Raw genomic sequence first — 20052 nt, 5'->3', positions numbered from 1 at the left:
AGAAATTTTCTGACGCTTGCGATATTTTTTTTTTTCGGTTTCTTTGCTCATTATTAGAACAGGCAAAGGGTTCAAGCGAATACAGCCGTATTCGTTTTTATTTTAGACAGTGGAATTCAGTGAACACCGCCCATTTTTTTAGTATTTCAATAAAATTAATATTTTTATAATAAGGAACTTCGTTCCTATCCGGTGTCCCACGACACCACACGATTTTTTTTAACTTGCACCAAGACTGAATTCAATTATATAATATACAAAATATTGGGTTGTTGTTATATCATACATGGTATCTTGAAAGTCTTCTCAAAGCATTTTCACATAAGTTTTTTTTTATTATGGTTATATTTTATATTATTATATTTGTTAATGCTTTTACCGAGACCATGACTTACAGATACGTTGGATTGAAAAAATTGGACACCGAAAATGTCGTCACGTATATGTTCCACTCGTTTTGAGAAAAATGTCTTAACCAAAAAGAATAACTGTTCTGTTTCCTTAATGACGTTCCAATGATAGTAAGTATTTTTTCTAATCTGAAGTAGGTCCGGTAAGTTATATTTGTTTATTTTTAGTCTACCATAAAATTAATTCAAAAGCTTTAAATAAAGATATGAATGTAGGGTACGTTAGTGATTTAAGATTATTCCACTATTTTTGGTCTATATCTATCCGTATTCACCATGCCACAAAACAATTCGAACCAAAAGATAAAATCAGAAAAATCAACACTATACTTGTACTATTTAAGGGATAGTAATGAAAGGGCTGTAGGTTTCTTTACTGACACTTAAGTACGTAGGTACTAGATTTGCCCACAAAGTTTTAGTTGTTTTAGTGCTTTGCTACGTACTAAGTAGTAAGCATTAGTATGTTACTGTTTTAATACTTACTCTTTGGTTGACACTTGGCTCACAATCGCACTAATTCAATGAATGTTTTTATTTTATATCTCTTGAGTTATGATTATATTGTGAATAAATAAGTTATTATTTATTTAGTGAAGCATTTCTTTATTCTGTATCACCTATATTAATTATGTAGTTGTTACTTGATTTAATTAATCTTATTTAGATAGGGGGATTAAAGGTGTTAAAGTAATTTATGTATACATTTTCATCATGCGAGGTGCAAAATATGAACAGCTGTCTCTAAAAACGGATTCTGAAGAATGTGAAATATTCGAAACTACAAAAAGCAAATGGTTTGATGTGTGTTTCCAGAAAGGCGTATTGTCACTGGGGCTAATTTTATTATACTTTTCCTTGTCTATTGGGCTAACTTTTTATCAGAGATGGCTCCTGAAGGTAATATTTTTTTCTTTTATTTTATGTTATACGACTACTCAACGATAAAAATCTTTACTACTTATCAGTCTGCAAGACGTTTAAAGTTCACATTTATTATATAACATATATAATTATAAAAGTCTACCACATTGCTTGTAGCATGAGAGTTATAAGTTGAATGTTTTGAATATTTAAGGAGCAATTATTGTTAATTTGCCATTTTATTTAAATTTTATTGTATGTATTTCTACCTGCTATTTGTCACACTATCACTTTATTTATGGTTATTAAGATAAAAAATATTACAATTATATCATTATGATAAAATTATACAACTATCATAGTGGTCGAAAATTTATAACACAGATAAAATTTAGCATATTATATTATTATCTCATATCATATTATAATTGCTATTTACCTTTACACTAATCTCTCCTGAAACACCAAAAAAAATTACCTTAAAATATAAATGGTGTGGCTTAGAGCACAGTAGACATCAAGGTACCAAAAGTACACCTGATTTCTTACACATATATTCATATACTATAACTATATACATATATATATAGGTACCATATTACTAATCTTGACATAATATCATATTCATTACTGCACAACAAATAAGTGTGAATGGTTTTAAGTTTGGTTTTCTGTTGCCTTCACCACCTTCATTAGTTGATTAAACAGCACTAGAAAATTCATGTCACAGTTTGCTGCAGTATATTTTTTATATTGCCCATCACACACTTAAATGTGTATGTATCGCCCACCCAATACAGCAAATATTTATGGCCAAGTGATTATATTTTAACTTTGACCGCCTGGGACTTACACAAACTAAGGCTGGTATATGAAATGTATGCCCTAAAACTTGTAAGTAACTACCTTGTTTAACTACCTTGGTCATTAATTTAAATGTGCACATCTCCTGGATTATTTGGAAAACTAACAAAATATTTTATATAAAATGAAAAATTATGCTATATGAAAATAGAACATGTAACTGTAAAAGAATAGTGACAACTTTCAATAACAAAGTTATGAATTTGTTATATAAAGCTGCCACTATTCTGTTTGTTAAAAAAAATCCTTTCTACCATTCAATTTTCTTCTTATTTTAGGAATTTCATTATCCATTGACAGTTGTAATGTACCACCTAATAATAAAATGGATGTTATCAGTTTTTGTCCGTTTAATATTACAACTTATAACGGGACAGCCACAGCTAGTTCTACCTTTTCTAACATGCTTGAAATCTGTGGGTCCCACTGGCCTTGCAAGTGGCATTGATGTTGGTTTTTCAAACTGGGGACTGGAGCTTGTTACCATATCACTATATACAATGACAAAATCTACTACAATAATATTCATCTTAGGTTTTGCTATATTATTAGGCTTGGAAAAAAAGGTAAGTATCTTAAAAACTTTATTGCTTATTTTTCTTGAAATTATTCTGATGAGATGCTGTCTACTTCAATGTATATTTTTGAACAAATTTATTTTTCATCATTTTTACAAAGCATGCTTAATAGGCAAACTTTGTAATGTAATATGTGCCAAGTTGACTTACAATTGATTGATGGCGAATGTTAAGCACTAAAGCATAATAATTTATTCTATAAGTATGTATATTGGGCTCTAAGATATTATTTATTATAATATGCATAGCCTCTTCTGTTTCTTCTTGTGCATAGTGATATTGCGAATTTTAAAGAACTAGTTTCATGTATTAAATGTTTTTTTCAGTCATGGTCACTGGTGGTGATAGTTCTGATGATAGCTGCTGGACTAATAATGTTTACATACAAGGCAACTCAGTTTAATTTGCTTGGTTTTGATTTTCTCATCCTTGCGTCATTTGCGGCTGGATTGAGATGGACTTTTGCACAATTGTTAATGCAAAAGTCAAAACTTGGGTTACATAACCCCATTGATATGGTGTTTCATGTGCAACCATGGATGTTTTTATCTCTACTTCCATTTATGATTATGTTTGAAGGTGATTAAATTGATTGACTTTATACTTAGAAAAAGATAAAATTGCCTTATAATTTTGGCTATTTAATTTGTTTCTCAGTTTAGTGATATTGACAATTTAGTTTTGTGCATATTAATTGACAATCAAATGTATGCTAATTGCTATTGCATGCGGATACATTATTTATTTAAAATTAAATAGTGTGAAGAAAAGTCATCATGGCAAATTTCTCTTTATTTCAGCAAGTAATTAAGCCATTAAGCTAACTATTGCATTTTTATCAATTGACTTTGATTTAGGTATGTGTGATAATGATTGTGTCAATTAGGTCGCTTATGACTTCTCACCTTATAAATCAATGATAACAAGAGAAATCTGATGTTTTCTGAACCTGACATCATTTACTCTTGTTGTTTGACTAATGTTCGCAATTGCCTTATCTTATTGTATATAATATGCAGTGAATGCGTATAAACATGGAAGAAGCATTTTTGACCCTTTAAAATAGCGCAAACACTATACTGTAGTCGGCAGGGCTTACAAACTATACTGGCACTCTGATCAGTTTGGTTAGGTGAGTGAGCACAATCGGATCCTGGTCGGATGGGATTTAAAAGATAAAGCAAGGATTTAAAAGGCATTCGTGTGTTATAAATTGTTAATCATCTCAAAGGTAGTTAAATCACTTTCACGTGTAATTAGACTAATTTGTTAAAAATAAATGTTATATTTGAGGGATGGCATTATGCATACTATTATCAGTACATTTTACTAACTTGACTTTAAATATATGACGTTATAATATGTACATGCTAGTTAGTGCCTTCTTTATTTCACATTATTTTTAATTTAGTTTCCCACAAGAATGGGGTCGTAAATGAGTTATTGATTAAAGATCCAACTAGACAAAGGAAATTGATTAGACACGTAACAATTCATCTAAAATGTGTTAACTTCATTTTAAAAATGGAGATTTCTATTTATGCAAGACGTGAATCACGATGCTTTCTAAAAGCGCTACCAATTTATACGATATTTAACTTCCCGCTAAGAAAATTGAAAATTTTCATAAATCTGGAAGTTATTGGTTTAACTCCGTTTTTTAAAAATCGAATTCTCTTCAAATCACGACGTTCTGAGGATATCGACCGATTTCTTCGCGGTTGGCGCCATTCGAAAGGGTTTGAAGTAGATTTTGAGAAATCCAATCGATTCCAAAAACTAATCAGCTCTTAACCTTCAAAAACCACGTCAATCGTGGATTGACGTGGTTTTTGAAGGTTAAGAGAAAATCCAGTCAAAATGGATTTAATAGTTCGAGATATATCGTGAACGAAAGAAAACCGAATACACTGTTTTTTTGGTTTTACTCCGAATTTCTTAATTCTAGTTCGATCAATTAAAAAAATTGTTTATGGGGCTTCGCGCGAAACTCAGTTCATCCATCCAAAAGTTATTGCAATCTAAAATTTCAAAAAGAAGGAATACACAAGGAGAATAAAATTTTAGGGCTCGAAAAGCTCAAAAACGACGTATTAGATAAAATTTAAGCGCTTAGTGGGAAGTTGCACGGATAGCCTTTAGGTCAACTATTTTCCTAAATATTTTTGCGGTACGTCACGTTACATGTACCTCTGGTTAAAAGGGTTTTCACGAGTTTATAAACACTCGTATACACTACACGCAAGAAGAGACTTCATGCATTACTCATCCCGCCACAATCTAAATATACCTATATTATTTTTAAAATATTGCAAAAATTATCTAAACCAATAATGAAGATTTCTAATATTCTAGTTTTATTCAGTACCCTGTTTTTTGCCGTTAAAAATACGGAATTGATATTTTTCTTTGCACATAATAATAATAAGTATCGGTAGGTATAACAAATAACCCAAGATAAGTGACTGAAATTAAAAAATTTGTTTAAAAAAATATTTCAGTATTGTTTAATAATTTAAAAACTTACAATACGATAAAAATACTAAATTAAAGAATCGTTTTAATTCAAGATATACTCGTACCTCACACAGGCTATGCCTAATTTGGGGCAAGATAATTTGTGTAAAAGTGTGTCAATATTATTATAATAATTTTTTATGAGAGAGGAAGACAAATAAGCGATAACCTGATGTTGAGTGGCCATCGCCGCCCACTTTCTTTTACAAGAGGAATCACAGGAGCGGTGCTGACCTTTTAGAAAGGTGTACGCGCTTTTTTTGAAGGTTCCCAAGATGTACACTAATATAGCTAATATGAGTAGTTCAAAATATCATTTCTTTTATTATGACTGATCCCCTCATACATAACGCATATATTGTCCACGTATGTGACAAACATTGACTATAATGTCAAGTGTGCAAACCATTTAGATACCGTAATCATGTCACGCAGAGAACTAATCACGTTGGGCGGGCGCATGACAGGACGATGGTCGAACCGCTGAGATAACAAAAACAAGATAATAGATAAATATTGGATTCAATACCAATAACACCCTTTTTCACCTCCAGCACGAAAAGGGCGCTATTGCTACGTGAAAACTCGCAAAAAGCGTTTTTGCGTGAGGCAATGTGAATTAAATTTCGAACCCCACGTGACCACACATCCGGGAATTACTCCGCGTTAAAAACATAAACAATTCGATCCGGTGCGTTCCGAAACTCATTTTAGCTTAGCGTATTATCTCATTGTCACAAAAATGTATCATCTTAATTATTTCTCTTACTATATTATATAACCAATAACATTTTTCTCGCTAGTCGAGGTGAAAAGTTGTATGTTTCACACGAGAGCAATTTGTTTTTGTCTCGTGCCTTTAAATCACTCACTACTTCAGTAGTCTGTATTAGAATCATTGACTACTTCGCCAATTCTAACTATGGCCTGTTACATAATAATAAATTGTAATTCAATTTTTCATAATAAATAAATAATATTAATAATTTATGTGTAGATAGTTTCTTCTATTGTGACTTCATTTTGTTACTTCCGCTAATAATAAATTGTAGATAGTATGACAAGACTGCTTCCATGTTTTATATGCGTTCATTGTATATATCTTATTAATCTTGATGTTTGTATGAAAACTGGTTTTCATATGTTAGAATGCTATAATACGGTTGGGGAAAAAGTATTTTTTCATATGAGGTATATGTAGGTACATTGTAATATATCTTTCTGTCAACGGAGTGAATCTAATGAAGAAATTTGATGCAGTAAATTTTTATTACGAAAAAAGAAAAAATTTGTGACGGTCGTCGACCTAAGACAGTGTCAGTAAGAGAAATCCGAAGTTGGTATAAGTGGAATTTTCGACCTGTTACAGATGAATTGGACGCAATTTTTGAAAAATAGGAACCAAATCGGCATAACTATAGACATACAATATACTAACGTATAGATCGCATAGAGTGCAAAAGAGAAAACATCTCTAACGGATATACAGCAACATAGAAAATGAAATCGAATCTATTGGTACTATAACCGATTTTTAATATAAAACCATTATTAGCTAACCTACACATTGATTAATCAAAAATTTTCAGGCACTATCGGGCTGTCAGGTCATATATACGTTAGTATATTCAAGTCCATGGCCATATCAATAGTTACACATATCTGAAGAACTGGGAATTTACCACAAGACAGTTTTGACTCATTTGAAAAAAGTTTGCCTACATCAAAATATATTTGGGTGCCACTAATTGAGCTCACTGAAAGAAACCTAATCAACCGTGTGCTAATTTGTGATTCTTTATTAAGTTGTAGCCAAACCGAACTGTTTTTGAAAAAAAAAGATATGACAAGAACATCCGGAAAAGATTGTGGGTTAAAAATCAAGCTTCACAGACAGTGGCAAAACCTGGTATAATTCGCAATAAGGCGATTCTGTGAGTTTGGTTGTATTTCAATGGCATTTTTCATTATGAGCTTTCACAGCCGGGAAGAACCATCGATTCGGATCGCTACTGCCATCTACTAATAAGATAAAAGCAAGAAGCTGAGAGAAAGCGGCCGGAATCAACAGAAAGGGTATGGACTTCCATCACGATAACGCTAGACCACAGAACTCTTTAGCCACTCATTAAAAATTACTCCGCCATATAGCCCAGACCTTGCACCTTCAGATGCCTTTCGGTCTCTTCAGAATTATTTAGGCAGTATCAGATCAACATCAAGAAAGGACATACATAGCTACTTGTCGCGTTGTTTTCAAGCCCACCAGTGGGAGGGAGGCATCGTTGCACAGGATGCCGGCTAGATTATTTGTATTAATGGCGTCTTTTTCTGCCGAGAAGCAGTTATTTGTTATCATTATTGTGTATCGATCTGAAGGGCGCCGTAGCTAGTGAAATTACTGGGCAAATGATACCTAACATCTAATGTCTCAAGATGAAGAGCGCAATTGTATTGCCACTCAGAATTTTTGGGTTTTCCAAGAATTCACTTTTTCCAATTCAAGTTTTCCAAGAGCGGCACTGCATTGTAATGGGCAGGTCGTATCCATTACCATCAGCTGAATTGCCATAAAAAAGCCTTTCCTAAAAAAACTAACCTACAAGAAGTCAAAGAGTCATTGAACAAAATGGCACATATACCGACTGTAGTTAAATGTAAAAAAAAATAAAAACAAATGTCTGGACTTTTCATATAATATACGAAGAAACTTTTCCCCCAACCTATTATATTTTATTAGCTATTTTTTTTATAATGTTACCTGCTTTACTTGCTAAGTTTTTTACATGTAAGTTTTAACAGGGTTATTCTGTTGCACTCTATAAGACAGAAAACCTTAAACCACATTTATTCTGATACAAGCTTTTTACCTTATTATTTTGGATATATAGGAGCAATTATTTATATAAAATTATGGTAAACACATTATGCTTGGTACCTACGTGGCGGACGAGGGTCAAACCGGGGGCAATGTGGTGAGAGAGAGAGTCACCGGTTGCCTATTTGGTACGCCATCGACGTTTTTATCCATCTTTTCAAGTAAAACAAGGCATTTTCTGTTTTCAAACTATTTCCTATCTCATTATTTATGTTTACAAAAATAAGACGAATAGGTAATACTGAATTATACGATGATTCAATTTGCCACCTCATGGGCTGCTTAAAAATATTTCTTACCGCCTAATTTATTAACTGCCCGTTCAGTCATTTGTAAGGTTCTATTATTTTTTATTTTGCAGAGTACACATACTTTACTGCGGAAATCGTTAATAATTATGCGTTTTGTAATTTTTTCAATCTCCTTAATAATTCCGGTCCTGATGGTTGCTTCCAGTGAACTCCTAAACTAATGAACGGATTTTAATGGGGATTACTTCATTGCATGCAATTTAGTCCAACCTGAGAGATAGTTTTTATTTCGATTTGGAACCCATAATTATTTTTTACTACCACAATTTGTTTTGTATAGACATATTTTCTATGAAATAATTTATTGACGCACGATTTATCTGTTCTGCTGTGAAACAATTTCATTATAACAAGAGGTAGCATATTTTACGAAATAATTCTTGATGTTATGAAATATTATGTGACAAATTCATAAAAAAAAGTATTTTATTTATTATATACAGAACAACGTCGTCTGTCGGGTCAGCTAGTAGATTATATATTTATGTGATCGTTCGGAAATATCTCATTAAATAGGCGATCGATATATCTAGCTGTAGGCGTCCCAAAGTTATGGGATATGAAGGGAAAGTACCTTAAATATCGTAGATAGGGTATTTTACTGAAAGAAGATTTTATGTTATTATTAAAAGTTAGTAATTCTGCATTCAAAGATTTTCTAATAATTATTTGCCTCGTCTGGTAGTCGAACCGACTTAAATGTATAAAAAAAACACCCCTAGTTTTATGATGCCAATCGAAAGAATGGTAAAAAACTTATAACTCTTCTTAAGTAACATAGTATGTATCCCTATCTACGATATTTAAGGTACTTTCCCTTCATGTCCCATAACTTTGGGACACCCTGTATAATAATAATTAATTAGGTACAAAGGGCGAACTTCGAAGGCACAGACTGGATAGTGTTATATAGGTATTTCGCCACTATACAGTGCAAAAGAATAAACCCTGTTTATATTTATGAGTAAAAATAGATTGACTTATTTATAATCGATGGGTAATTATAATATTTGATGTTTGTTTAGGTCTAAAGTGTTTTAAATACTTAATGGAATTACCAAATGCAGAGTTATCACCAACAATATTGAAAATATCCGTGGGTGCAACAATAGCATTTGCCATGGAAATTAGTGAGTTCCTTGTTGTCACATACACTTCTAGTCTTACATTATCCATCGCCGGTATTTTTAAGGTAAGTTATCTAAATAATGTTCTTTAGCAATTCATTAGTTATAAAAATCTTTAAAAATAAACCTTTTTACGAACTAAATTGTATTCTTTCCATGCTCTAGGTTTTTCTGCATATTTTATTCTAAATTTACTAGACGAATTAAAAATATTTAAAATGCTTTTGTCGATGTACTACACGGCCACATTATCTCAGAACCTCGCTGGAACGTGATCTCTCCCCCCCCGTTCCCCTTTCACCCCCTTGCTTTCGTCCTGCTGTGTCAGTACGGGTTGCAATTTCATTACCGTTAGGTACATGTCGTGATATTCTCGTGCTATCACTGCTTTGTTTTTCGAAGTTTTCATTGTTACGTTTTGACTTTTGTTGTTCTATTAATAATAGTTAATAGTTCTGTAGTTTATGTTGTTCTGTGTCGCTATAATAGTAATAATAATAATAAAGCCGTTTATTCAACTTAAAAGGAATAAATATGTAACTTATATAATATCCAGGTTGTCTTCAACTGATAGGCCTCCTCCACCTTTTTAACTCCTTTCTGTCTTTGGCAACCCGGCTCCAGCAATTCGCAGGAGTGCTATAATAATACTGCCAGAAAAATAAATACTTTTTTTACTTAACCCAGATTATTTTATTGATTTTTCGTCATTATAATAAAAATAATCAGCATTACAACACGACACCTTTACATCAATCTATAACACTGACAAAATAAATGTTTTTTATTTATTTATTCGAAATAATAATATCCTAGTGATGCTTTTTTTGCATACCGTAACAGAGTGACCATGTGACATCATCGACGTTTAGTCCAGAGATAATGTTACCATTTCTGGACACTCTTTTTTCTTTATGAATCTAAGGGACGAGACGAGCAGGACGTTGACGTTGACGTTGGACGCAGATGGTAATTGATGCGCCCTTCCCATTACAATGCAGTGCCACTCAGGTTTCTTGAAAAACCCCAAAAATTCTGTGCAGCACTACAACTGCGCTTGTCACCTTGAGGCATAAGATGTTAAGTCTCATTGCACTAGCTACGGCGCCCTTCAGACCGAAACACAGTAATGCTTACACGTTACTGCTTCACGGCAGAAATAGGCGCCGTTGTGGTACCCATAATCTAGCCGGCATCCTGTGCAAAGGAGCCTCCCACTGGTCTTATTACGGAATAAACCAGTTGGATTTTTAGATTTATTTATTACAATTGTTCGATTCCAGGAGATGTGCATTCTCGTATTAGCTGTTGAAGTTAGCGGGGACCAAGTTAGTCCCATAAATATAGTTGGACTCGTCGTTTGTTTGATGGGTATCGTTGGACACATCGTTCACAAAGTGATTTTGATCAAAACTGTAGCTGGATCAGTGCGAGCATTAGAATCGGATGATTTTAAGACGATAGAAAAAAAACGGTCGCCTAAGAACAAAGAGGAACACAAGAAACCATTGCTTGAGGATACAAAATGGCAGGAGGCAAGCGAGGAAAGTGATTTGGATAGTTCTGTTGTTATTTATGAAGTTCTGCAAAGAAGGGATGGAAGCTAAATTTATGTACAAACAAACCGTTTGTATTGTGACGTATTTGTGTGGTACTTTATCGTGTCAAGCATAGATAATTTATACGTCGAGATAGAGCCTCTTGGTGTTTTTTTTTAAACTAAGGGACGACACGAGCAGGAAGTTCAGCTGATGGTCATTAATATGCCCTACCCATAAAAGTGAAAAGCCCAAAAATCCTGAGCGGCACTACAATTGCGCTTGGCACCTTGAGACATAAGATATTAAGTTTCATTTGCCCAGTAATTTCACTAGCTACGGCGCCTTTCAGACCGAAACTGCTTCACGGCAGAAATAGGCGCCGTTGTGGTACCCATAATCCAGCCGGCTTCCTGTACAAAGGAGCCTCCCTCGTGCTGCGAGGCAACCGATGAAAACAGGTTTATTACTATAGCGTGCGTGACGCTATTTGTATATCACTTATTGTTAGCGTGCATTGCTCAAAATAGAGGTTAATTTTCAACCATTTTTTCGACGATTTCACAGTTATCACAGTCTATCTAGTCGTATAAATGATCTAAGGTATCAAGTAAACAATTCGTGAATTGCTACTTAATTATTATTATTATATGTATTGTATAAACATCGAAGAAAAATTTACCAAACGTTGAGACCACTGGCACCACAGTCAGAAGATTATATATGGGACTGAAGGTTGCAGGCAGCCTTAAGTGGGCCCCCCGTAGATATCATTGTTTTGTTATTATATTGTAAGCATTTATATTGTTATACTATATTTTAAGTTTATGACGCGATTTTAATGCGGCGATTGTTTTGCATTTAAGAATATGAATAACAGCAGCCATATTGTATTAAGTTGTACACCAGAAAATAATTACTACTTATTTTGCTTTACTATGTTTTATTAAATTTTTCAACTGAGGATTACAGTGTAACAATCCACTTATCAGTCACTTGACATTTTTATATATGTATATTATATAAGGTATTAATAGTACATATACTATTCTTTATAGTATAAACAATGATTAATATATTCATCAGTAAGTCATATTGCATATCCATGGTACTGGGCCAATATTTATTTCAGATCCAAGTGTACTTTTGAATACTATTGAAAGTATCTCTCCATACAGAAAAATGACGCCTTAAGTAGGAGAGGAACCGGCGCAAGAAGTTAACTGAGAATTTATTCCACGAACGAAAAAATACATATATGGCTGAATTTTATCCTTTATATCTTTTTATTTTAAATAAGGTTTAGCTAGCGTATTTTTTTTGCTTAAATAAAATATAAAATTTTACGAGAACGCAGACGGTCGCTTTTTAAACTTATATTTTAATCATAGACACGATATACTATCGTATACACAAACAGAGCGTGCAAAAGAGAAAAACATCTCGAACGGAGATACAGATATAAAAGGAAAAAATTGTATTACAATTGGACGTAGTTCGAGAAAACGTTCCAAACCACAATCATGTCGAAATTGAGTTAAGAAAACACAACTGGTCACGTGATTCATATCAACGGACTGACAAGAAATGGCAGCCCTACTGCCAATCTTTAAATGACATAATGACTTAGTATCCCAACCCACATGCATGGAATAGATTAATATTTATTAAATTTTAAACACGAATTCCTTAAAATGTGATGGTTGTGGCTTGGAACGTTTTTCTGGAATTACGTCCAATTGGTGGACTGTTACCCCCTTATTCATAATAGTCTGCTAACTTAAAGCATTGCTAATTCTCACTCCGTCTTCTTCTTTTCACCTAAGTCAGAATGAGAAAAAACACTCCTAAGCGGCTGTTTAAAGTTAGCGGACCATTATAAATAAGGGGGTTAGACTCTAATAAAATGATAACAGTTACTTAGGAAATGTATGTTCAAGCGAATTTCGACCTACACGTTTATTATGACTCTAGGAAAATGACATTAAGATGGGTCACGATTCAAGTTTTTTTACGCTAATATATTCTAAGTGTAAGAACAAATAGAGTTTAACACTCACCTTTTAACACAAAAACGTACGAGTACATTCAATTTTCATCCTTTAACATGGAAGTTACCTTAAAAGAAATGTAAAGGACGTAATATAAGTCACTACTATGGCAATGCGCTGTGACTTTTCTCATTAAACTATAAATTAATATAATATCATAATAAACACTAAATATGTAAACCGCCTCCGTCACATAGCATCGTATTCATAAAATTACGCCTTAGAAAAGACAAATATATTTTAGATAAACTTAGTATTGTATTGATACGAACATTGATATATAAAGTTTGGTGAGTGTCAGTTGTTTGGTCAAAGTTCAATAGTTTATATTAAACCACGCGATATTCCATTAAAAGTGCCGAACTATAAAGTTATAATAATCGTAACTCGATAGTTTTTTGTGATGGAGTCTTTAAAATAAGTAAATTATTTAGTTAAAAGACTTTGTACAAGTATTTACATATTTTGCGTGCATTTACATTTTAATATAAATTTTATATACTTAAATGTGACTTTGTATTTTTATAAATGCATAAAACTAATAAGTAAGCACCAAAGACCCGCAAACTGCACAATTCAAATATAAGTAGATTCCGTATTAATTAAGTAATAGCTTTTAAACCATCTGATTTATTAGTATTTTAATGATATCATAACTAGGCAGGTAAAACATAGTTTTTCTTTAAAAAAAAAAACAAAAAAGATGATGTTTACAAAGTACGAATAAAGTGATACCACCACTCGATCAGATTATATTTTGCTAAAACTATCAATGGTATTTTATATATGTATTATATTAGTGTTGTATCTGTATGTTGGTTTATAAGTTCGAAATTATTCCGTTTTAAGCCCTTATAATACATATTATATGAATGCGAGATGACTTTCTTATTCAGTATGTAAATAATATGTCATTACTTATAAAATGTAAGCCTTTGGATGGGCCCACTATTTCCATGATAATACAAAAATAGTAAGTAATAAATAAATTTATTATAGTGTGTAATGTCTTTTCCGTAAGTAGTTATCAGTGTATCTATATCCGATTATAGAATGGATTAAGTATTTAATATTATTTTTCTGCATTTTGTGTTAAAATGTTTAGTAAATAAATGCGTTACCGGCTATCCATAAATGACTTCATATATATATATATTACGAATTTTCATCGGTCAAATGCGACGTCACAGGTTACAATGTCCTTTTATTGAGTGTGCGCCACATGTTTGTTGTTGGATGCAAAACAACATTGTTAAAACTATTATTTATTTAAATCAATATCAAATTCAGTTTATAGAAATATTTAATCCCATTAAGACAAAATAAAGTGACTTACTTGGGAGATAAGTTAAATAAAAATGGTTAGTATTAATTGTATGAATACACAGTGATATATCACAATAGCAAATAACGGTTAATAAATACAGTGTATGAGTGACGAGATTATTAGCGAAATACAAAGTAACAATTAAAATTTTTGGGGTGTGGTATAAGTTATAGGCGTTCGAAAACTCGCAAAAAATAAAATAATTTAAGTTTTTCGTTTACAGTTAATATTTTTGGTTTATATACTTCAGATTATGACTTTATGACCCATACCCGTCAATGTAATATCGCATTTCATTGACCCCACAAACCTACGTCAACTTTATTCAGAAAAAAAAATGTATTCAGCTAGCGAAAAACAAACTTTAAATGCGCGGTCGCAATGGTAATAGTGGGATCCACCCATATATGTTTTATTTAAAATGGTTAAATTATATTGTTTTTAAATATTTATTTAAGTCTTAAATGAAAGTATGGTTTTGTTAATTTAGAAATTAATTCTTTTTTTTGCCCTTATTTAGTGTTATTGTTTACGACATAAAAGTTGTGTTAGGCCGGGTCTACATGTAATAAACGACGATGAAAGTGGAACAGAAGGGAGACCTTTATCCACAGACTTACAATGTACTAGCGTATAGACGAACAGAGCGTGAAAGAAAGAACTTGTCTAACGGAGATACAGCAAGAAAGAAAGGAAAGTTCGTTCGCGGTCACCCTTTGTTTGTGAACAAGCCCAAGGCCTTAAACAAAATATGTGAAGACGTATGATTTACTTAAATTATTCCTTTATTAATAAGTATAAAATGTTATGTTTAAGTATTGTTATGTGAGTTTCCTTTTTTGCAGGGTAATAATTAAACTTTTTGTTTAATAAAACTTTTGTTTATTTACTTAGTACCTACCTATTAAAACATAATATAAATTATACAACTCGAACACGCCAGCTCAATCACTGATGGAGTGATTTAACACTTCGATATATATAGCTGTTTCCGAGGTTGGAATTTTAATTAGTTGGCAGTATAAGACTAAGTAAATTGGAAGTTAGCAGAATTGAGCTTCTGCTATGTTGGAATGGCAGAGCAACATTTTTTTATTATTATGAAAATTAGGGACGAGACGAGCAGGACGTTCAGCTAATGGTAATTGATACGCCCTACCCATTACACTGCCGCTCAGGATTTTTGAAAAACCCAAAAATTCTGAGCGGCATTACAATAATTGACATAAGATGTTAAGTCTCATTTGCCAAGGAATTTCACTAGCTACGGCGCTAGGCTAGGCTAGACCGAAACACAGTAATGTTTACATATTACTGCTTCACGGCAGAAATAGGCGCCGTTGTGGTACCTATAATCTAGCCAGCTTCCTGTGCAAAGGTGACATGTACATACTTACCAATATGACCCTTGAGGACACTTTGTTGCATGGCAACAAATTGTAACATTTTTGGTATTATAAGTACCTATAACCAAAAAAAAGTGTACTTACATATCTACCTACACACGCAAGAAGTTATTTATTACTCTGGCGTAATAAAACAAAAATCCTAAGAAAATTTATTCCTCGTTCTTTTTTACGTTTGTAGAAAAAACAGTATTGTAATAAAGTCATTGGCTGTATTTACAACCAATGAAAATATTATAAACCGCATAAGTCAGTTAAATTACGGGTAGGTTGGTACCTAAACATCATTAAATTATTTTTATAGAATAAGAGATTTTTTTTATTTAATACTAGCTGACCCGGCAAACTCTTGCCATATAAATTATTTTTAGAGTTAGACCGTTTCTTGGACATTGCAAGATTACTTTCTTTTTCTAAAATAAACGTAGCCTAAGTTACTCCATATTACATCAGCTACCTGCCAGTCCCGTCAAAATAGGTCTAGCCATCTCAGAGATTAGCCGGAAGAAACAGACAGACAGACAAAAAAATCAGGATGAATATTAATTGTCTGCGTCTTCTTCTGATTTAAAACTGGCCAACAAAAAAAGAAGCAAAATACGTATAAAAAACTACAGAAATGAAAGCAAAATATACCAGGAGAACTTAGAAATTCTGGAAAATAACACATTTCCCGTACTGGAAAAAAGATGGAGAGTAGGTGCAGTAATTGGACCACCATGCAACTGCAGATTACAATGTAAAAATAAGTTTCAGAGGATCTAAGAATAGAATTTGTAGATGGTTGTCTAACAATCGGACATTAGACTACTTAAATTTGTTAAGGGTTCTGATGGTTTCGACATCATACGCTACAGCGGAATGGATTCAATGAGGTGTGGTGGATTCAAATACATCGGACCTAGGAGACGTTCTAGATGAAATGTAGTTGAAATTACTAATGAAAGTATAAAATTCACCATACCGTTCGTTTTTTATAGAAAAGGAGAACAGCCGAGCGGACGGGTCACCTGGTAACACCAGTGATCACCGCCGCCCACATTCTCTTGCAACACCAGAGGAATTACAGGAACGTTTCCGGCCTTCAAATTTGTACACGCTTTTTTTGAAGGTCTATGTCGTACCGTCCCGGAAACACGGCACGTGGAAGCTCATCCATAGTTTTGTTGTACGTGGAAGAAAGTTCCTTGGAACTGTTTAGGAACGCCACACATCCTAATGCCCACCTTGATATCCTAATTATGTATTAAGTATTGCCGTGTTCTATTTATTACGCTCAGCTTCTTCGAAGCCAATTTGGCTTTGCCCTCCAGATGACCACGGCATTGGTAATCGCTCGAGATTTCGTGACCCAGTATTCCGATACTTGGCGATGCTTGGGTGTTGTCGAAGAGCGTTCTCTTTATTAATTTCGGGCACACCGATACAATTTTTTTACATCAACCACTTTATGTATGAGTTTTCGAGTAAAAATAGAAGATTGATGTATGCATAAAGTAACTAAACCACTAGCTAACGCAAACATTGACAGATCAAAACTATACGCTTGTATAAAAAGTCTATTGGGCAACCAAACGCATTTCAAGCCTTATGATTACATTGCGGGTATCACACATAAAATCAGCTGTTTTGTCAACAAAAAATTTTGGGAACAAAAATTATATATTACTAGTAAAAACACGAGTGTTCTTAAGTGATGACGAACAGCACAACAAAAGAAATGCTGGCTTTAAATAAAATGGAACAATTTTATTAATATTATTTATTGACGACTTAGCAAACTGTTACTTATATATTTTGATCATGGGGATACAGATAGGAAACTCGTTAGTTTTTATCAAAGCTTTAAGCTTAATTCGGATGGCGTTTTAGCGTTTAATTGTCCACTGAGTCTATAGAGTGTCCCATTCAATGTTGTAGCTGCTTCCATTTTTCTCAATACTGCATTTTTACAGTTGGCATTTAGCGTTCTATCTGTTAAAGTTTTACTTGATGCAGAATCCAGAGAATTTATTAGATAATCAGCATCCGTATCCAAATCAACAACGTTAGTTTGAGATTCCTCACGCCATAACTTTTGCAAGTTCAATGCCATTAGCTCTAATTGCACTTGAGACAATTCACGTATCACATCTATTTGAACAGTCATAACGTTGTCGCAAGTTTTCAGTAGAGAGTTTAGAGCTTCTAAAACATCCGCCCTTCTTTTTTGTATAGTATACTGGTTATCGATGTTTTTTTCAAAGAATGCCAAGTGTTCGTGCAATTCAGCTAATTGTAAGCAGCATGATATATATTGAGACGAGTGCTGTTCAAAGTCGTAATAATGCTTAGCTCGCATTAACCATTTATGCGTAAATGCAAAAAGTTTACGAGCTTCTTCGGGGGTTTTTACAGTTTCCGAAGGAACTTTATTTTGGATATTATTCAAGTTTAATGTAGGGAAGGTGAAAATATCATTCAAAGTTGAATCACCTTTGCCACTTTTTTCTGGACCGATATCCTTGAAATATTCCCCTGCATTTGAAAGAGTATCATCTAATCCATTAACAGTTTTCCAAAGATCTGTTTTTAATGTGGGTTGTGAAAAAAACTTATTTAAAACATTCTTGCGTGATAGCTTAAACAATGTTAGGCCATATTTAACCCAATAATGACTGAGTTCCAAAAATTGTACTTCAATATCTGCTTTTTGCACTATAAATTCTTTTGGCATTAGTTTACAGTTGTCATGGAAGGTACGAAGAACATGGTAAGAAGCACACAAATGATAACAAGCATGATCAAGCTGATTAAGATAAGTAAAATAATTACCAAGTCGAGCGGTCCGTAAAGCCCAGTCTTGGGGAGTACCTTCTTTCATTTCCAACTGTCTTCTCAAAACTGTGTGATTGTACATAGTGTACTTGTCAGGCAGATCTAATTTATTATATAAAAAGGCTTGCATTTGAATATTATTTGTAATTACATTATTGATTTTCTCTACATTCATTGTTTTTATATTACAAATAGGCTCGGCTATGAACAAATCCTCTGCATCATAAAATAATTTAGACTCATCAATTTTATCATAAAGTTCTTCAACTTCTTCAAGAATTTCACGAGCATCGGCAAGAAGATGTAGTTGTATAAGGTTATAGCATAAAAGATTCTGTATTCTGAGAAATACAAATAAACATTCTTCGGCCAAAGCATAAGGCCTCATTTTTTCATAGATCGATTGTAAAATATTTCTTTTATCTATAAGTGAAAGAGGCACAGTTTTCACAGTAAGCAACGCTAAAAATGCTTCCATCGCCAGTGATCTCCGATAATTGTCATGATTTTCCCTTCCCAATACAATGATATCTGTTTGTAGGAGTCTTATATCATTCTTCAAATTAGGCAATTTGTCTGGAGAGTTTTTACATTTAAAATTATTCTTCAAAGTTTCGAATGTCTTATTTATACGATTTAATATTGTATCCATACTTGAATTTATTTGGAAATATAAATAATCAACAATATTTTTGGGTTGTAAAATTGTGAATGTCAAATTTTGAAGAAGTAAATTATTCTTTGCTTTCTTTTTTGTTGAAATACATCCATCACCTATTTTTTACTACAAAGGTATTAATGAAAATTTGTGTATTAATAATATCTTTACCTGGCAATTGTATCGCATTCAGGTGTTATAAAAATCCCGTAGCATATCTTAAGGCGTATATTGATATATAGTAGGTAGTGAGAACAAAATTATACACATTTATTTTTAGGAAAAAGTAAAATAAAGATGAAAAATTAAATTAAAACTGTGCCTACTCAATTATGAAAGTTTGGTCGTTTACGACCGCGCGTAACCAGCACTCAATCACCTGTTTTGTATGATCTTTGCTAAAACCACGAAAAAACGTTAGTACCAAAATACATTCTGTGCAAAGTTTCACGGGATCGGCAAGAACCCGTTGTAGCATCGTCGTGTAAGACTTACTGGTGTCAAAAACTGTAATAATCCGGGCTCTTATATCCTCCTCAGTGTCACTGCTTTTGCGTGTCGCCAAAGGTAACGAGCGCCGTCTGGACAGGAGACAAGACTCAACCTCCCCCGTGCCGTTCTCTTTCTGGCAAATATTAAATAAAAGAGATATGCTCGAACGGAGGGCACATTCTCGTCTTGTTGGAACCACATTTGCCTAATAAAA

The 20052-nt window shown here is 33.1% G+C and overlaps 2 protein-coding genes across 2 annotated transcripts; one reads left to right on the top strand and one right to left on the bottom strand.

The window, feature by feature from the left end:
* The first annotated feature begins 925 nt into the window (after positions 1-925).
* Positions 926-13090, top strand: LOC126978363 (solute carrier family 35 member C2). Its single transcript, XM_050827121.1, has 5 exons — positions 926-1310; positions 2417-2704; positions 3043-3295; positions 9448-9614; positions 10833-13090. Exons 1-5 carry the CDS (start codon positions 1125-1127, stop codon positions 11154-11156), a joined length of 1218 nt encoding a protein of 405 aa, XP_050683078.1. The 5' UTR covers positions 926-1124; the 3' UTR covers positions 11157-13090.
* A 4528-nt stretch (positions 13091-17618) lies between these two features.
* On the bottom strand, positions 17619-19390 carry LOC126978345 (KIF-binding protein-like). Its single transcript, XM_050827097.1, has one exon. The coding sequence runs from the start codon at positions 19338-19340 to the stop codon at positions 17709-17711; it is 1632 nt and encodes a 543-aa protein (XP_050683054.1). The 5' UTR covers positions 19341-19390; the 3' UTR covers positions 17619-17708.
* Between the last annotated feature and the right edge of the window lie 662 nt (positions 19391-20052).

This window comes from Leptidea sinapis, chromosome Z (assembly GCF_905404315.1).
Source record: "Leptidea sinapis chromosome Z, ilLepSina1.1, whole genome shotgun sequence".
In the NCBI taxonomy this organism is placed as follows: Eukaryota; Metazoa; Arthropoda; class Insecta; order Lepidoptera; family Pieridae; genus Leptidea; species Leptidea sinapis.
The sequence above is the reverse complement of the archived record's forward strand: the minus strand, read 5'-3'. Positions and strand labels throughout refer to the sequence as shown.